Below are 19,121 nucleotides of genomic sequence, written 5' to 3' on the forward strand. Positions count from 1 at the left end.
TGCTTTATTCTCATGAGACGCCTAAGTCTTCCAGCCTTGAACATGTAAGAGAAGCTAGAGAACGACAAGGTGAGATTTATCTTTTCTGACAGGCAGGCGGAAAAGTGATTTGGGGGAGTGAGGAGCTCGGGCACTGGCTGGGGGGCAGGCTAGAGATGCAGAAAGGAGTTATCGGGCCAGGGCACCATTTCTGGTGATGGATAATCGAGGACTAACCTGCATAAGCAGTTGTAGGATAGAAAGAAGAGGTGGCATTTAAGAAACGCCTAGGAGGGAAAATTCTCAAGAATCAGTAATGGATTGAACATGAGACTCAGAGGGAGAAATAAAAGTCCAGGATGACTCTCAGATTGCTAGCTGGAGTAATGGGCAGATGGAGGTGTTGTTAACAGGAAATAGAGGGGGAGGAGGAAATGTTTTCCGTCCACTGCCTGGTACCACTGCCATAAAGCAAAGGGGAAACTGTTTTTCAAGTGGGAAGAACGCACTGGCAAGAGCAGAATAATTCAAATCTACTGCCCACAGACCTGTGCCACAGGAAGCTACCTGAAACACTAAGGTGATTCTAACCTGTCACTACTTCCCTGCCACCTAAGAGGCAATGTGGCACCAGGGTCAAGGGCAGGCTCTATAACCACATTCTTTAGGTGTTTATCCCAATTCCACAACTGCCTAGTTGTAGGCCTGTGAGGTTTCTCGCTCCATAAGAGGGATATTAGGGATTTCCCCAGCGATCCAGTGGTTAAGACTCCGCCTTCCAATGCAGGGGGCGCGGGTTCGATCCCTGGTCGGGGAACTAAGATCCCACATGTCGTGTGGTGCAGCCAAAATTTTAAAAAATAAATAAATAAAATAAAGAGCAATAATATTTTTTCTGAAAAGATGGATATTAAAACGACCTCACAGAGATTAAATTGGATACCACAATGTAGAGCTCAGGGGGCAGGGCCTGCATACAGAGAGTGCTCAGGAAATGCTTGCTGCACTTACCCTCCCCTCGTCTGGGTCTGCTACAACCTCTAGTGTTATTACTACGGGAAACCCATGTGTATGTGGTGTGGACATTTGGGTAATAACAGCACCTCGTCTTGTCTAGACGGCCAGCGTGAGACAAACGGAGAAGTTTGGACCAGAGCACAGTGGAAGTAGGAGCAGAGCTGACATGTCCGTGGTGGTCCTAAACATGAAACCGTATGAACCAGGGGCTGAGTACTGCTTGCCAGAGACGCGTACATGTTAAAAAAAGTCACGCTTTCTGTCCACCGTTAATGAGAACACCAGGCAAGGGTCAGGAGGCATGTCCTTCAATCTCCTCTGAGCAAACATCTAACCTGCTTCCAATTCTGAGGTAATTTTATAAAAATGCAAATAACCTGCTTTCAGCTTCAAAAACCAGTTCAGGAAGGGAAACCAGCAGACCAGGTAACATCACTATAAAACATCTGGAGCAGCCTCCGAATAATTGAAACGAGTCAAAAAAAGAAAACCGTGCATGTCAAACCAGTCTGCCTTCTTCCATGAAATATATTCCCCGGTGTTTGGCTCAAATTTCTGTCATTTTTGGACAAGAAAATCACTGGAAACACCAAAGCATTAAATTGGTTCCAAATGATCTGAGGCCTCACATCCAGGAATGGGCTGGGCAGTTACGTGCCCCGTGCGGCTAAAACCAGCAGCGTCCCCCAGGGCTGCTCCACTGTGAGTCTAACCGGGACTTGAAAGCACAACCCAGGCTGGCGTCTTCATAATGATACCTTAGTGTTAGTGTCATCCACTTGGCACAATTTGAGGATAATTACAATGGTTTTTTTTTTAACTTTCTTTCCCCAAGCACATTCGTAGATAAAAACAGTCTAACAGATGAAAAATTTTTTTAAAGTTTAAAGTTTGAACAAAGAAGAGAAATAAAGGCCCCTTTACTATATCAAGTTACAATGCCTTTCTAACTGCAATATCCCCCTGTTTCTGTTCACTGGCCCGGAGTTCTTTCACATTGGCTTTCTTGGAGCTCAAACCACGAAAACATCTGGATTACATTTTTCGGACTAATAAGAGATGGAATAAATAGGCTAAAACTACATAAAATCTATTAAGGGCCAAAAGGGACTTTCACCTAAATGTGGTTCAGGAATGCATGTGCCTATTAGAACACGTTAAAGGAATTATTGGCGTTTGATAAGTATTTTTCAGTCAAAGATTAGCTAAAGAAAAGCAACTTGTGCTATGATGTTAAAATTCATACACACAAGAAATGTCGTGTAATGTTGTCTCCTTTTGATTATTTTCAAAAATAGAATTTTAAGTCATATCCATTATGTTCCCCCCCCCCCCACAGACACACACACACACACACACAGTAAGAGTCAGTAAGAATATGTGCGAATACAACTTCCCTATTATAGAGGGAGGTTTAGAGGGATGGAGTCTAATTCTGTTTAGGAAATTCATTTTCCTGACTTCATTTTGGTTCTCTGACTCTACAGATATAACCACAAAGACTTAACCAAAACTAGTAACAGCTTTTGTCCTCAGATTTAGGATACATTTATTTAGAAGTATATATAAAAACCATACCTGTGAGAACCTGAAACAAAAAGTAGATCCCATTTAGAGAGTACAAATCTTAAGGAGCCATTAGGAATTTTCCTGCCTTCCAAATGAACTTGTGCCAGTATTTAGGAATTTCTACTCCCAGGGAAGTCACAGCTCCCCCAGATGTGCTGATCCCTCTGTCACTGGCAAAGTGCACTGCTCAGGTCTCCCTTCAAAAAAGAACTGGCTGTTCATCGGCAAAAAATGCAGGGAGCTGACCCCCCAGCTGCTGGCACCTTCTGCCTGGCCTCAGGCCCCTCCCTGCAGGCAGCCCCAGCAGTGACAGTGCAGTGTGGGGCCGACAGCGCACTGGGAGAGAGTCCCACCTGCACCCGGTCCGAGGCTCAGCCCGCCCAAGCCCACCTCCTCCCCCTTGATCCTTGAGAAGGACAGTCCCCCAGTAACCGTCTTCTACTCCTAACTCTGTCCCAACACCTGCTTTCTGGAGCTTCCAATAGACACAGCCTATTTATTCTCAGTTTCCCCTTTGAAAAATAGCTCATCATACGTCTATATAAAAACTCTGAGACTTCTGATACAAATAGAATTTCCCAAAGCATGTGCCCAAATGAATTAGTGAAGAGATGCTTTCCTGCCCCTACACAATTCCTTTTACTAGTTCAAACACAACCAAGTTCACTTTTCCCTCTCCCCAAGATTTTTTTTTCTCAAGGATTCATTATTGAGAACTGCTCATGTTTCTATGTGCACCCACCAGGGAGTGTACAGGGCAGGGAGGGACTCTTCATTGCGGATGCACACCGGCACACAAAGTGGGATATCTTACTGGAAATTTATGAGAAAAGCTTCTCTTTTCTAACAATTCTTTTCTTTGCTGTACTTGAAGAGTTTCCCACCATACAGAAGTAAAGGAATTCACATTGCACGGGTGGTTTTATATGTAGAAACTAACATTACCTTAAATGGAATTGGGTTTTAGAACTGCTGAGTGAGTGTTCTAGTGGTTACAGCCATTCCTACAAATTCTTGTAAGGACTTCCATTAAAAGGAAAGCCAAAGAATGTTTCTAAGTTTGAAGCAACTGACAATGGAAATCAGGGATCATCTAATACTGGCTTAGTGAATTCCATGACTGAGAGGAACACAAAAAAGCTAAAGTGTTTAACACAGAAAACAATGATGGGACATTTCAGCTTTACCAAATTAAAGACAAGCAGCAGTTTTTGATAGTGAATTGATGTGTTCTTTCATTGTTGTTGGCTTTTTATTGTTGTTGTTTTAGTTTAAAGGAATACACAACTCAGGATCATGGAACATAGGCATTGAGGAAAGTTCTATAGGGCCAAGTGATAGTATCAAAAAAACAACAACAACAAACAACTAGACACACCTGATGCTTGTGTGAACTTGGGCCTAGCTAGCTGAGATCTCTAATGAGGAAGAGAGAAAATATTTGGTACCTTGACTTTGGCAGTACATCCTGAAAGTCGAAAAATCCCTTCAGATTCCAGACCCGATTCTTCAACTTTCTGAAAGAACTGGCAAGCAATGATACATTACAAAAATAAATACCTCCATATGATTACAAACATTTGAAATAATAATGATGATGAAAACAATCGATACATTACCAAGCATATATACATGCCTGGTACTTGAATGCCTAGTTAAATGTTCACACTCTCCCAGGAGGTCAACATTAGCCTCCAATTTGCAAATGAGGAAATGGAGACTTAAGAGCTGTTTTCTACTTTCCCCAGGGTCAACCTCAAAAGTAATGGCACCAACTCTCTCAAGCTTGTGCTCTTAACCAAGAAACTACACTGCCACTTAACTATTTTAAGATCTGATTACTGTATCTCTTTCTGCAGATTGACCAATAAGAAAAGATCCTAAATTTAGTATCATTAGTTGCACTATTCTGGCTAAGAAACTATAGGGATTCTCGAAATCTGACCAAGGGATTACATACTGTAAAGGCTTATAGGTCTCATGAGCTCTCATGGTAATGATGATGGTTTATTATTAAATAATAATAAACACTAACATTGATTGTGCACTTACTGTGTGTCGGATAACATTCTCAGCACTTTACGTACATTACCTTACTTAACCCTCACAATAATCCTATGAGGCGGGTACTAGTGGAATCCCCATTCTACTGCTGAGGAGACTGAGGCAAGGAAAGGAGAAAGGATCTGCCCACGTTCACACAGCAAGAGCAGGATCCAGAGTCTCTGCTATTTTCCCTTCAAGAAATGATGGTGCCTGGAGCTAAGGTAGTTCCTGTAGGTATGAAGAGAAGTAGATATTTAGGAGGAAGAAACATGTTCACAAGAAAAGACTCTCCCACAGGAGTAGAAGAGCAATGCCTCAGGCTGTCTTAAATGAGGAGCAGTAACTAGAGCTAGCACCTATTGAGATGCTAATACGAGATAAACCCAGATTTAGTTTTAACTAGCATTTATTGTGCACCTTCCATGTGCTAGGTTTTTGCACCTATTTAGCAATATAAATTCTTGTGTTGAATCTTCTCAGTCTTAGATTTTTATGCATTTTCTTCAGACTCTGTCCTTTCACTAGAGGATAAAGGGTATTATTCTGGTTCTAATTCAAGGAACGAAAGGAAATCTTAGAGTCACCGTGGACTTGGCCTTGGATATACATACTGTGCTCCTTTTTGCATCTACCTCTTGTGTGTTCTTGGGCAAGTTATCTCACCCTACAATGCCTCTGTTGCCTCACCAGTAGAAGGGAGATAATAACACCGACCTCCTGGGGCTGCTCAGTGCTGTCTAGACAAGATACAGACAGCCGGGTGCAGGGGAGGTGCCCTACAGACGCGCACACTGGGTGTCGCCAGCATCCTCTGGCCCCCTGGTTGCCATCCTCCCTGCTCCTATTGGCAGCCAATCAATCACCTGATTTGAGGAGCAGCTCAATTTAAGGTATTGGTAGCAAAATTAAGGAACATAGTAAAGAGACATAGAATTGTTATTGTGAATAAAGTAAGTATGTTTCCTCACTCAGTATTTTCACGTATTTAAAAACTGAATTGAAAATTCAACAAGATTTGTGTTTAGGGCTTGGAATTTGACTTGTGCCACCGGATGTCACTGTTGAATAAATGCATAATTAAACCAGTGTACATTGTTGGCTATAAAAAAACGTGACACAAAAGCAAATGAGCCATTAACCAGTGACGGTCACAGAGACAACCACATACGATAGTTCAGGTAATATCAGTTTCAAAACCTCCCAAACCAAAATTCTTCTTTGTCTAAATGGATTGTATCTTCTCAGTCATACCTCAAACACCACCAGAATAAGCTGATTTTTAGACTTTATTTAGCTTTGTCTGGAAAATTCATTTAAACAATTATACATACACATTTAAAAACACCCAACCTGTGATATATCTCAGCAAATACTTGTATGATTAGTAAATGGACTGCTAATAATTAAGTCATCTCTTATACAGGACAGAATAATCAAATACACACACACACACAAACACATACATACACACAAATAACATTTTTTAAATATTCAAAGAAATATAACTGAAGGAAGCCATGTGACAGAGCATCTGCGCCCATCACCTGATGCTTTATGATCAGACAATGAAACAGGCTCCAGAAGTTCTCAGCAAGGCAGACATGCCCAAGTGTTTGTGGATGTCATGTGGATGTATGGAGGAAACCTGGAAATCACCAAGGCCCAAGTCCTAATAGGGCTTTAGTGTCTTTAAATCTAAAGGAAAATTCATCAGTGGGTTTACAAAGAGCACATTGCAAGCACAGGGCTCTATTAACTCCCCCTTTATTTACATTGAACTCACTTTTTGTAACACAAGGGGAACTTTCACTCCAGCATCTTTCCTTCGGTCATTTTCCAGCAGGACTGTAAGAGGAACTCCAAAAATCCCACTGTCTTCATTGTAAGATAGCCGAGAAAGAAAAAAGAATCAGAAAAGCACCGTCTTATTCCCACGTATCAAAGTGTTAAAGCCAGAATAAGTCTTTTTGTTTTGTTTTGTTTTGTTTTCAGAATAAGTCTTAATACCTCGTCCTTTTACTTTCTCCGTTTTGTTTCTTTTCAGTTGAATACGAAAGGCATCAAAAAAGGCCGTCAATTCAATCAGAGAGAGATGGCGGATTTTCTTCATGTCTTCAGCAGACAGATCTCCTGCTTCAGTTAGGCCCAATCTGGTTTTCTGAACAATGAATTTCTAAAATACATATTGAGGATATTTATTTTTTATGGCAAAGGAAAATTATTATACCTTCATTCAAATGCCACCCGGACATTCTAAATCTGTATAGCAAGACATGCTATTCATAAAAAAAATCTCTGAGGCGCATGCTGCATCATAGAAAGATTATGAATATGATTTTTAGAACATCTGCAGATCACTACTACACTAAATGGAAACAAAACAGTGATCTGAGTATACCATAACGTCATCATCACATCTGTGATGTAAAGACTGTAGGTAATTTCTCAACTGAAACTGATTGCACCTGCTTGCTGAGACAATAGTTATTCTACCCTAAAAATCAAATTTAGGTAATTCAAAATATTCTCAAAAAAGAAAAATGCATAGAAAGTGCCAAATAATTCTACTATCATTTTGAAGCCAATTATATTGTTATATTCTCCGTTTCCACACTAGGAAACAAAATACAGTAAAAGAACAATAAAAAACCCTTCAACAGTCCAGAAATATTGTGAAGACTGTAAGAAGTAAGACCTTTAAAAAACAAGAGATTGTTCTTGTAATAAATAACATAAATATTACATATAAGTAATAATAATAAAATATAGGTATTATATAAGTTAATATATAATTACATAATGAGTAAAATATAAATTTTATATTTAAGTATATATATAAAATATATAACAAATACTTTGCTCTCAGAAAACCTGGTATTGAAAGAAAATGGCTAAAGTAGAAATATACAATAGTTATTTAAATTACAAAGTTGTAAGTATACATTCTCCATAGGAGTTCCCTAAACTAGAGCTTCCTTGGGATTTTTAAAGCATCTACCAATTCATTCATTCATTCATTTACTCATTCATTCAACAGCTGTTCTTTGAAATTCCAAGTATTTAAAAGCTAAACAACAAAACATAGGGTGTGGTCTGAGGCATACCTTGTGCTATTAAACACTTGGTTATTTTGTCTTCTTTCTGAGACCAAGACCCCACATGACAATGACACATAACAACAACAGCAACACAACAAGAACTGCAATCATTACTGAGCAATTATTGACATTATGTGCTACACCCTATGCAGAGCTCTTCATGGGAGGCTGCCCTGCACCCCAGGTGAGCCCAAACTCAGGAGGAGACAGACATGATGAGGAGACTGGGGGTCAGCATCCTCTCTTGGACAATTCTCTCCAAAGATTCAGAGGGACTCCCCCTGCAACCAGAGTCCCAGAGCTGGGTTCCCTCTTTTGTCCCAGAATGCCACTGTGCCCTCCGACATAGAGGCTGCATAGGGTCCAGGAGGGGTTTTGAAGATGGATACGTGTAGGTTTAAATCCTGTTTCTGCCTCCTATTAGCTGTGAAGATTTGGATATGCTACTTAGCTTGTTTGGGCCTCAGTTTCCTCAACTGTAAAATGGGAGCAATCACTAGGATGATGAGAACTAGAATACCTACTGCAGTGTCTGGCCCATAGAAGGCACCTGCTGGATCTTATTCCTTTATTTTATTTATTTTATTGATTGATTGATTGATTGATTGATCGATTGCTGTGCTGGGTCTCCGTTTCTGTGCAAGGGCTTTCTCTAGTTGCGGCAAGCGGGGGCCACTCTTCATCGCGGTGGGCGGGCCTCTCACTATCGCAGCCTTTCTTGTTGCGGAGCACAGGCTCCAGATGCGCAGGCTCAGTAGTTGTGGCTCACGGGCCTAGTTGTTCCGCGGCATGTGGGATCTTCCCAGACCAGGGCTCGAACCCGTGTACCCTGCATTGGCAGGCAGACTCTTAACCACTGCGCCACCAGGGAAGCCCGGATCTTACAATTCTTGCCCTGTCCTCTTCCCCTCCAACACAGGAATGGTCCAGGCCACCTGGGGCAAAGCCTCTGCCTGATTCTAGATGACTCATTCCTCTAGCCCTGAAACTGCCTGAGCCCAGCTCATCATGCCTCCAGCCCTGATCAGCACAGAATATTCATGACTCCACAACTTGAACTCTTCACAAATGCATTTACTGAGTAGCAAATAGATCAGTGTGGCATATTTCCTGTATTGGGCTTTCAGAATATCATTATCCTGGATATACATAATGAGGCTTTCAGGCTCATGAAGTATGTAGCTCTACTTTCCCATCCCATAATAATATTACAAATTCTTGAATTTATTTTTGATGAATTTTTAGTGTCTGCCCTATAAGCTCTCACTTCTTATTGTTAATGACTGTGACTTTCTGCAGTGCCCCACCATGACATGTGGTTTCTAATGCACAAGTAGGTGTACAGTTACAGTTAGAATAGGCATCAACCTATAAGTAAAGTAAGGATATAAAGTGCATGAAAGCACACAAGCCAAGTGGAAATCCTATTTCATCTATAAAGCAGTACTCAAGCATACACCCTCGCAGCTCTTCCTCAACCCAGGGCTGCCAGGTACAGCCAGGCAGGCTGTGTACTGCACAACAAATAATGTCCCTGGTGTGATGCAACACTGATGCCTGGCCTCTCCCCATGCCCTTGTGCACACACAAAGAAATTTTTAAAAAATCCTAGTTTGTCCCACAGAGAAGTCACAGGAAGCTACTGGAATAATCATGAAAGGTTTTTACTTACAGGTAAAACATAGTCTTCTTTCTTAAAATCTGACTTCTTAAATTTATTTCTTTTTGGAGCCTCTGTAACCATTTCTGAATAAGATACTTCAAAGGACAGCTCTTCAGCTTGTAGTGGAATGTCCTTTTCCAGATATTCATCATCTACAGAACAGAGGATGTGGAATATTTAATATGCCATTTAATCAATCAATACCATTTACTGTAAAATAAGCACAAAATATTTACAAGTTAATCCATAAGCACGTTAGAATGTTTACATCCCAGGAAAAGCATTAGACTCACCCAGAATGATTTCAGTTAAGCAATTAATGTAGTGTCATCAGATTTCCACATGAACAAACTTCTATAATCGCTATCCAAACAAACTTTCTATTTAATCTGATGTTTTTAATTTTAGATGTTTATGTCTCATGAAAAGCATTGAAGATTATTAGATTATTAGAAAGTCCAAAATGAAATATTTCTATATATTCTCATGATATTAAAATTAAGTCCATCCAGACCCAACGTTGCTGCTATTGGGGAAGCAAAAGCTTAAAGCAGAGGGAGAAAGGGTGGAGGCCCCACAGAAAATTCCTGCCTACTTTCATTCCTCTTGGGTTTTTTCCCAAACTGTGGAACTGTGCCTCTTAAGATTTGTTCAAGTTCAGTTTGCCCTTCACTACTAGATTCGTTCAGGTGAATTAATCCTAATTCTTGTGATTTTGTATTGTTACCTGACCTCGTATGATGCACACTGAAAAGCTAAACAGGTGACAAGTACTGTCCCATATCCATGTTTCTCTCAAGTCTGAAATTAAGACAATAGATTCCTTACCAAAAACAAGTGAAATCAATTGAGTAAACCTAAATCTGATTTTTGACTAAGAGTTTGGCTTGCGATCTTGTTTCATTGCCGGGCAAAACTGTTCATATGTCATGAAAAGAATTATTTGATTACAAAAAAAAGAGCTCATCTCTTTTACCCTCTTCTATAGGCAGTGACTAAATGAAAACCAAATAGAACAAAAGGAACAAAAGATAGAAATGATAGAAGACCTAGTTAATCTCAATTAAAAGTTTAACGGAGAAATTTGTAAATCAACGAATTTAAAATTCTAAACAGTTATACTGAATTAAAACACAATAAATGGATACAGTAAGAACTTAGAAAATAATGAGGGCACAGTTAAGATTTTCACTCATCATACAGAGGCTTGCATGCAAATCAGAGTAAGATTAATTGTTAAATAAAACGCTAACTTCTTAAGGACCTATGGACAGATTCTTTGGACAGTGTTGATTATACAGGCCGATACTCCAAATCACCAGACTATTCCAGGTAGACTTTTATCTTTCAGTGGTATGAGTTGAACTGAATAACAATATGGCAGCAAATAGAATGATGCGGAATAATTTACAGCAAATCCATTCTCTTCGATTTTTCTTTTTTTTGGGAAACAGCTTTATTAAAATGTAATCCACATGCCTAGAATTCACTTACTTGAAATGTATAGTCAATGGTTTTTAGGATATTTGCAGAGTTGTACAACCATCGATCAATTTTAGAACATTTTCATCACCCCAACTTATTTGAGTTTTGAAGCTAATGTTGCAAGTATGGGGTTCTGCTGTATCTGAGAAGACGGTGCATTATTTAGGGAAAATTTTGAGGAATCACAAAAGTGTGGCCTAAAGGGGCCTATTTCTAACAAGGAGGATTTGAGATTCCATACTGAGCTCATGCAGAGTATCCAATGCTCAAGTGGAAGAGGCCCATTTAAAAGCTAACCCTGTTACTCTGTATATCACAAGCTGCTCTGCTGCTGCATTTACTTGAGCATAATTACAGGTTCTTGGAAGTGGTCTACTTCCTGGTCTGCTTGATACTGTTAAGCAGATCCAGATTACCTGTGAGAGAGGCCCCAAATCAAAGACACTGCCTAAATGAGTAGTTTCTAAATGATGCAGTGGGAGTAAAGGTGGAAAAGATTCTGCTTCCAATCTGGCTCAATTAGTTTCGTCTGGTATGACAGATGGGCTGTTTGGAGGTGATGGGAGGACAGGCCCGGGTGACAGAATCAAAAAGGGGAGAAAACACACTTACATTTTGCTTTCAGAAATTCACTGCTCACTGAATTGAGTGCCAGCACAGAAGCAAAAAGACACAGCTTGAGCTCAGTAGGAGTTTGTGTCACTCACCACTCACTGCATTCTGCACTGACTGTCCAGGGTCTGCTGAGCCATTGGAATGAGCTGGCACATCTGGAATAGTCTCCAGGACAGACTGTGAAACAAGGGAAGACGAACACAAAACAGCTTATCATAAATACAGTCTACCCTATGTTTCAACCTGATTTATGTTCTGCAGTATATTTGAATTCTTTTCACAAAAAGCAATTCTTGATTCCATGAAGGGCTTGCATCTGATTTCCTTTGTTTTCTCACTCAGTTCAGACCTGTACAGCTCACACAGTTTTCTCAAAAGAGAACTAAGTCAAGGTCAAAATAACCACATCTTCTTAAATGTTTGTTGTCATACAGTTCCTAACGTAAAAATTACAGTGCTTGATGTCACATAGTTTGACAATTATTATATTTGTTATTCTTGATGCAGCTGGTCACACATTTTGGTCGTAAACTCTAAGTCATGACATAGCTAGATGGTTAATAACAGGGATGCTGGAGCCAGATTGCTTGGATTCTAATCCTGGTTCTTCCACTTCGTGTGACTTCAAGCAAGTTACAGGACTCTCTATTGCTTAATCTCCTGATCTGTAAAATGAAGATGATAACAGAACATATTTCAACAAGCTATTAGGAATTTTAAATGACTATAAATCACATGGAACAATATCTGGCACATAGTGAGTACTGCATGAGGGTTAGCTACTATTAATATACTCATACATTAACTTCTTCACTAGGAAATACAGAGTGATAATAACTACCAAAAATTTAAGTACGTTTTCTAGTTCAGTGTCCTCTCTTAATTAATTTCCTACTTTCTTCACTGCAATACTGCCAAAGCACTGCACTCCCCTGCAGTGTTATCAGAAGTTGAGTAATTAACTTTGTAGAGCTCTGTAGAGCTTTGTAGAGCTCTAACTTAGGTTGGATGGGTACTAGTAAAAACTTACACACAAATTCTACCATTTCTACCAATATAAATTTTAACGTGGAAGTTATCAGCTGTGAGTATGTGTGAGGGTGAAAATCTGCTATTCCATCAAGAATCTTTTTTATGCTCTTCATACGTAAGTCTGTTCTTTTTTCCCTAGAGCCTGATGTCGTTTCTTTTATGCTCATATTTATTTAGCAATATGAACTGAACACCTGCTTCATGAAAGATCCTTTATCATGTAATACAAATTGCACAAGGGAATCTCGAATGCTGAGCTTTGCGTTCTCTTTTTCCTATTTTATTCCAAAGGAGATGACATATATTATTGTGTAAACAGAATGCGAATATATTACCAACTATTAAAACACAGATGCTCAATTATGTAATTGGTGGCTCTAAAAACTAACACTACAGAATAAAGATTACCTATGCACTAAAATCCTTAAAAAGATGTGGAACACTTTTCAGTGGTTTCCTTATGTTTTTCTAGAAAGAAATGTTTTATTAAACTTTGTAATAATTCATCTATAGAAGAGAACACTCCTGAAAATTGAGAAACACTCATGTAAGGCTTGAAGCTGATGGCTTGGGATCCTTGAATGGACTAAATGTCAATTTTGTAATCTGTAAAGTGGAGAAGTGCCATCTGCTGTCTGGTTTAACTGGCCTCCAGCCAGCCTATAGTATTGAATGAGGTCCCACTTTTTGTAATATAAGTTATTCTGGGACTTTCCTGGGGGAAGCAGAAATTTAAATCGTGACTCTTGCTCTTTAGCTATTTATAATGAGGAGAAGAGAGTAACATTTATGGAACATTATTAAAAGACAATCTACTCTTAAGAGCTAATTTCTACACTACTAGTGTTTACTGGAGAGTAAAGGAGAGGAAAGAGGTGCCACCCAAAAGGTTTCACTGAAGAGGTGGCTGACCTTGCACTGGAACTCAAGGAATGATGAAAAGGACTTACAAAGGTAGGGAGGTGGGCAAAGCATTCAGGCCAGACATGGAATTATAAATTTCAGGTATGGAAATCTGAAGCATTTTGGCTTCATGAGAGGATCATGGAGAGCCTGATTTGCCAGGAGTTGAGACAAGGTATTAGAAAAATATGAGAAATATGTTAGTCAAGAAGGTTTTGAAAGCCAGGTAGAGATTCTCAGACTTAGACTCATAAAGGTTAAAACACAACAGAACAAACAAAAGGACATTCATGTGTTAAAGCAAGGGGATGACTTGGTGAAAATGAAAAGGAAGATCTCTCTGCCAATAAAGGGACCATGAGTTTTGAAACAGGTTGAATGAAAAGGCTCAGTGTTTGGTATTCATAATTTTAAAACATCCATTTACTCATTAAACATATTAATATTAGAATCTTTAAAATATTTTTACTAGTGATTTTAATGTATTTCAAACATAAATCCCACTCCCATTTAAAACAAACTTCCTTAGCTTGTCCATAATGGATCCTACCATTTCCCTACATGCCCAACCACTAGAGTTTCCCACTGGGGGCTCAGCTGCTTTAGGAGAGGCAAAGCTTCCCAGCTAACAACACTTGCTCTGCTGCCCAAATCCTACTGCACTGGGACTGGAGAGTAAGGGTTGAAGGATTATTATTTTAAATTCCAACATTTAGAAGGTTAGCACTATCTGCTTGAGTTCTCTTAAAACTAGACTTTGACTATCTGATATTTCCTTCACATTAAAGAAACACCATACCAAATATTTTCCATGTTCATTACTTACAGGAGAAACTCACCGACTCAAAAGATGTTTCTGACCTTCCTGACTGGCTGCTTGGTTTTTTTCTCATGGTTGCAATCTATGTGTTATAACTCTATATACTAAATCTGCCTGTGCTTCAGTCATTACAGACAATAAGGCTCCCCATATTCCTCTTCTGCATCTGAGATCAGAACTGATAAATCCACCTCTTGCATCCACTGTGCCAAATTCCCCACAGCTGAACGTAAATAAGCCACATTCACTGACAAATACGTAACCAATTTTGAAATAAAAAATATAATAAAAATTACAAAATCTATCCAAATGTGAACTTAAAGGCATTCCGATGACATCTATGACATCTGAAATTATAAACTAAATATTAAAGACAATGAGAGTAATAAATTCCAAAAATCCATGTGAATAGCCGAAATATTATTCAGATTACTTCTTAAACTTAAACACAAATAATAAAGTTTAAAAATAAATGGACACCAAGGGGGAAAGCAGCAGGGGGCTGGGGATGGTAGCGTGATGAATTGGGCGATTGGGATTGACATGTATACACTGATGTGTATAAAATTGATGACTAATAAGAACCTGCTGTATAAAAAAATAAATAAAATAAAATTCAGGGAAAAAAAAAAGTTGCTGATGTAATGGATAAGTTCCAAGCAAATTCTTCTAAAAAGGGATATTCTGAAATTTTTGTCTCTGACATTAAAATGAGTATATATTTCAAAAAAAAAAAAAGAAAAATGTTTATAATCCAAGAGACTAGGAAAAAGTATCCAAGTAGACCCAAGAATGAATGAAAAAAATTAATAAGGATTAAATAAATTAATACGATAGAAAAAGTAGGCTTAATTAATTAAAGGTAGTGACTTTTAAAAAAAATACTGCCAACACAGGCAAGTATTTACATTCTGATAGACATAAATTTTAGGAAGAAAAAAGAAGTAATAGCTACCTTCACAGAAAATATTTAAATTATGCACCTAAATAAATGTGCGTATATATATATATATATATATATATATTTGTGTACATATGTGTTTACACACACACACACCAATTTTAAATGAACTGGATGAAATTTTAAATGAACTGGATGTTTTGCTAGAACAAATACACATTACCAAATTCATACAAGTTGGGATTGAAAGGAATATAATCCCTAAACCATATCCATTGAAAAATTAGTCAGAGCATTAGGTCTTCAATGATGCCAAGCCTTGGCATAAAACTGTATATAATAGTTTTTACAGATTATATGTTTACACCAAAGTTTAATAAATAGCTCCAAAATACTGAAAAAGATTCAAAGTTCTCAACATGTTTGTACCAAGATTAGCATAACTCTGGTAATAACAAAAAGAAATTATGTATTATAGGCTAACCCCACTTACTAGAATAGTGGTTAAAAAATCTAAAATGGTAGCAAATCATATTCAGTAGCATAAGAAAAGAATAATATAACACAAGTAGGGTTTAACTAAGCAATGAAATTATACTTCAACATTAGAAAAACCTATCAATGTAATTTCCTAAAGTAATTGTCTTTTAAAGAAGAAAAACAATACATTCATTTTAATAGATGATACAATCATTTGATATAACTCAACCTCTACTCCTGATAAAAGTAACTACAAGGCTCAGAAACCCAGAACAAATATTCTTCTTAATAGTGAAACTTAGAAGAATTCATGAGAAAATCAAAAATGTATCAAAAGATCTCCATAATTATTATTCAATGTTATAAGTGCTTGAGGTTGGTTCAATAAGATAAGAAAAGTAAATAAGATGAATAACTACAATCGTCCCTTGGTATTCATGGGGGATTTGTTCCAGGACCCCCAAGGATACCAAAATCCTCGAATGCTCAAGTCCCTTATACAAAACGTTGTGGCGTTTGCATATAACCTATGTATATCCTTCTGTATACTTTAAATCATTTCAAGATTACTTATAACACCTAATACAATGTAAATGCTATGTAAATAGTTGCTGGTGCACAGCAAATTCAAGTTTTGCTTTTTGGAACTTTCTGGGATTTTTTTTTTTCTGAATATTTTCAACCTGCAGTTGGTTGAATCCTAGAATGTAGAACCTAAAAATAAAGAGGGCTAACTGTATTTTAAAGAGTGGGCAAATAAAACTTTCAGTATTTCAGACGATGTCTGCACAAATTATAAAATCAAATGACAAATTCTAAGAAATAAAAAAGAATTTTCAGAAAGGAAACTATAAGAGAGACTTTTGTGAGTAACAAAAATACTTTCCTTGTATATCCACAAAAACAGACAAGAAGATACCATGAAAAACCCTTACCATTTAAAATACCAATGAAAGCTATTAAGTTCCTAGTAACTAACAAATGAAAAAATGTGTAGGAAGAAATATGAGAGGAAAATATGAAATTTTATTGAAGGATAGAAGATACAAATGAATGGAAAGACACAATTTTTTCTCAGTGGGAAGATTCAATATTTTAAGATGTGAATTCTCTCTGACAATCTTTAAATTCAATGAAATTCTTAGTGGAGTACTAACAAGATTTTTATTTAATGGGTAGTGATAGCCTCAATATAAATGCATCTGAAAGAAAAAAATTTCTGAGAAGAGGAAAGAAAATTTTGATTCTAAACAATGATGGCGAACTTGTAACAAATTTAAATGAACAAAACATAGAGTCATAGTAATTAGGATAGACCCTGTATATGTAGAGAATTCACTTATCATAAAGGTGCAAATCAAACAAGTAAAAAAGATGAAAGAATGAAAAAACAAGATGTTGGTCAAGCCAAGGCTATCCCCTCGAAAAAGATAGAGTTAGGTTATCTACTTTATCCCATTCCACAACATAAATGCCAATAGTGAAAGTTGTCAAGAGCCTCTGGAGTCTTGGAGATGACAGTAAACAGTCAGTGAGATTTTCCCTGACAGGTTGGCGAGATTTACCTTTATAGGCATCATGGCCCAGGACCCCTGAAGCCCTTGCCTCCACTGCACTGAATCACTGGAAATCCCACCACGTAGAAGAAACTGGGGAACCAAACCGGGGTGCCCATGGCTCCTTATAATCAAGAAGCAGGGAAGTCAAAAATGTGTTTACGTCATGGTAAGAAGTTCTAGAATGATTTTCAGTACAGGTGCAGAAAGAGTTAAGTTGGCATCTGTGGGCTACTTTAGCAACTAAGCAATTTGTTTAACATTTCAAAGTAAAGATATTATGAGTAACAAACAATCCAAAGTAAGTCACACTAGAGACAGGTACCAATGAAATTTTTTTGAGTGTCATTACTGCTGAAACTTTTACTTATGTCATTACTGACATTCAATCAGTTTTCAGAAAAACAAAATGAAAACAAAAACGAAATCTGAGTGACTAACTTACCCCAGGAAGCTTTATCTATAACTGCCATGCAAGATCATTTTCTGTCTCTTGCACTGTCAAACTTTCAAGGATCCTATCTGTAGACAACACGTGTTCAATAAAGATTTGGTGAATGAATAAATCAATGAATCAACGAACCAGCAAAGAATGAAGAAACAGAAAAACGTCACAAGCATTGTGGTCACAGAGCTGCCATGGAAAAGCCTAGAAAACAGGCCTACCCAACCTCCTCTTCTTTAGCAACTCAACTGTGCAAACACCGTGCTTCAAGTTCTGCTTGGTGTGTGCACAGAACTACACACAGTACTTTCTTGTTGGCTTATAGAACAGGTGAAGTCAGCTAGGGGGCAGACGAGGGGTCAGAGACAGGAGCTTTCTAACTAACTAACACTAACACTAACTAGAAAGTGGGGAGAACCGCTGCAGGCATGGAGCAAGACTTGCATTTTAGACCCATGACTTGCAGCCACGGCGAGGATGAGATGGAGGGTATAAGCTAAAGTCCGGGAGATCACTTAGGCGGCTGCTTCAGTAACACAGAAAGATGATGAGTTTCTGTACTAAGGAAGTAGTTGTAGGAAAAGAGGGGAATAGACATATTCTAGAACTATGTACAAGATAAAATCAACAGGTGTCAGAGAAGACAGGTAGAGGTGAGGCTAAGACTTAGGGCTGAGTCTTGGGCACATGGGTACCTCCAGCTGAGACTGAAAATGAAGGATCCTGGGCAAGGCCTTACTTAGAACAGGAATCCCTGGTCATGGGGGAACAGCACAACCATGTAAGGTCTACTGTAGGAAACTCCTCATTTCTAGGAGTTACCAGTTTGTAAATGACTTACTTTGTTTTCATCACTAAGTGGGGTGAACTGGAGATTATCTCTAAAATAGAGATATTCTCACTTATTTGCATTCCAATGCGTGGTCTTAAATGGGAAAGTAACAGCTGAATTTAAAGCCAGTAGGTCAGAAACTGTGGGTAAGCCTTAGCCTATCAGTGCTATAACCTGTAGTGAGTGCTACTGACAAAAATCACTCACATTATTTTATGCTTCTTAAATGATCACTATGAAACAAAACAAAACAACCTCATAACCAAAAATCTAAAAACACAACAGAAAAACCCATTCAGGTGGGGCTAATAGCATTATCTCCCTGAACAATGGGGGTGCCCTGGGAGTGCGTTGTGCCTATCAACTACCCAGTGTTATCAAACTCGACAACAGATGAGAAACTACTGCCCAGGAGAACGTTGAATGTGCCCCTCCATCTGCCCGTCTTGTCGTGCTCTTTTGCCTTCCATCAACTTGCCATTGGAGAACCACTGCTTTATCTAACAGGCTCTCTCACTTCTTCTGGTCCATTATGCCACACCCTGACAGGGCTCCTGCACAGAAACACCAAGTGGGGCTCCCAGTGGAGGTGGGGTGGGGGGAGGAATGACGAGAGTTTGAGACAAAGAAAAGTAGAAGTTCTACTACTCAAGGCCACGTGAGTTAATCTGTCGTAAGCG

General features: G+C 38.5%; 1 protein-coding gene across 14 annotated transcripts in view; it reads right to left on the bottom strand.

Annotated features, from left to right (window-relative positions):
* The window catches only part of ARHGAP28 (Rho GTPase activating protein 28), a 155,860-nt gene that overhangs the window by 29,343 nt on the left and 107,396 nt on the right, over nt 1-19,121 (bottom strand). For all 14 annotated transcript variants that reach the window (XR_009497251.1, XR_009497252.1, XM_059894305.1 and 11 more), the window contains 5 exons: nt 11,565-11,649; nt 9,382-9,524; nt 6,619-6,784; nt 6,395-6,486; nt 4,014-4,091 (listed from right to left, as the gene is read on the bottom strand). Coding sequence is in view for 12 of the 14 variants with exons in the window: in XM_059894305.1 (XP_059750288.1) it covers nt 4,014-4,091; nt 6,395-6,486; nt 6,619-6,784; nt 9,382-9,524; nt 11,565-11,649 (564 nt within the window). In the remaining 2 variants the exon portion in view is untranslated. The remainder of the gene's footprint in view (nt 1-4,013; nt 4,092-6,394; nt 6,487-6,618; nt 6,785-9,381; nt 9,525-11,564; nt 11,650-19,121) is intronic.

The sequence above is a fragment of the Balaenoptera ricei genome, chromosome 14 (genome assembly GCF_028023285.1).
Source record: "Balaenoptera ricei isolate mBalRic1 chromosome 14, mBalRic1.hap2, whole genome shotgun sequence".
In the NCBI taxonomy this organism is placed as follows: domain Eukaryota; kingdom Metazoa; phylum Chordata; class Mammalia; order Artiodactyla; family Balaenopteridae; genus Balaenoptera; species Balaenoptera ricei.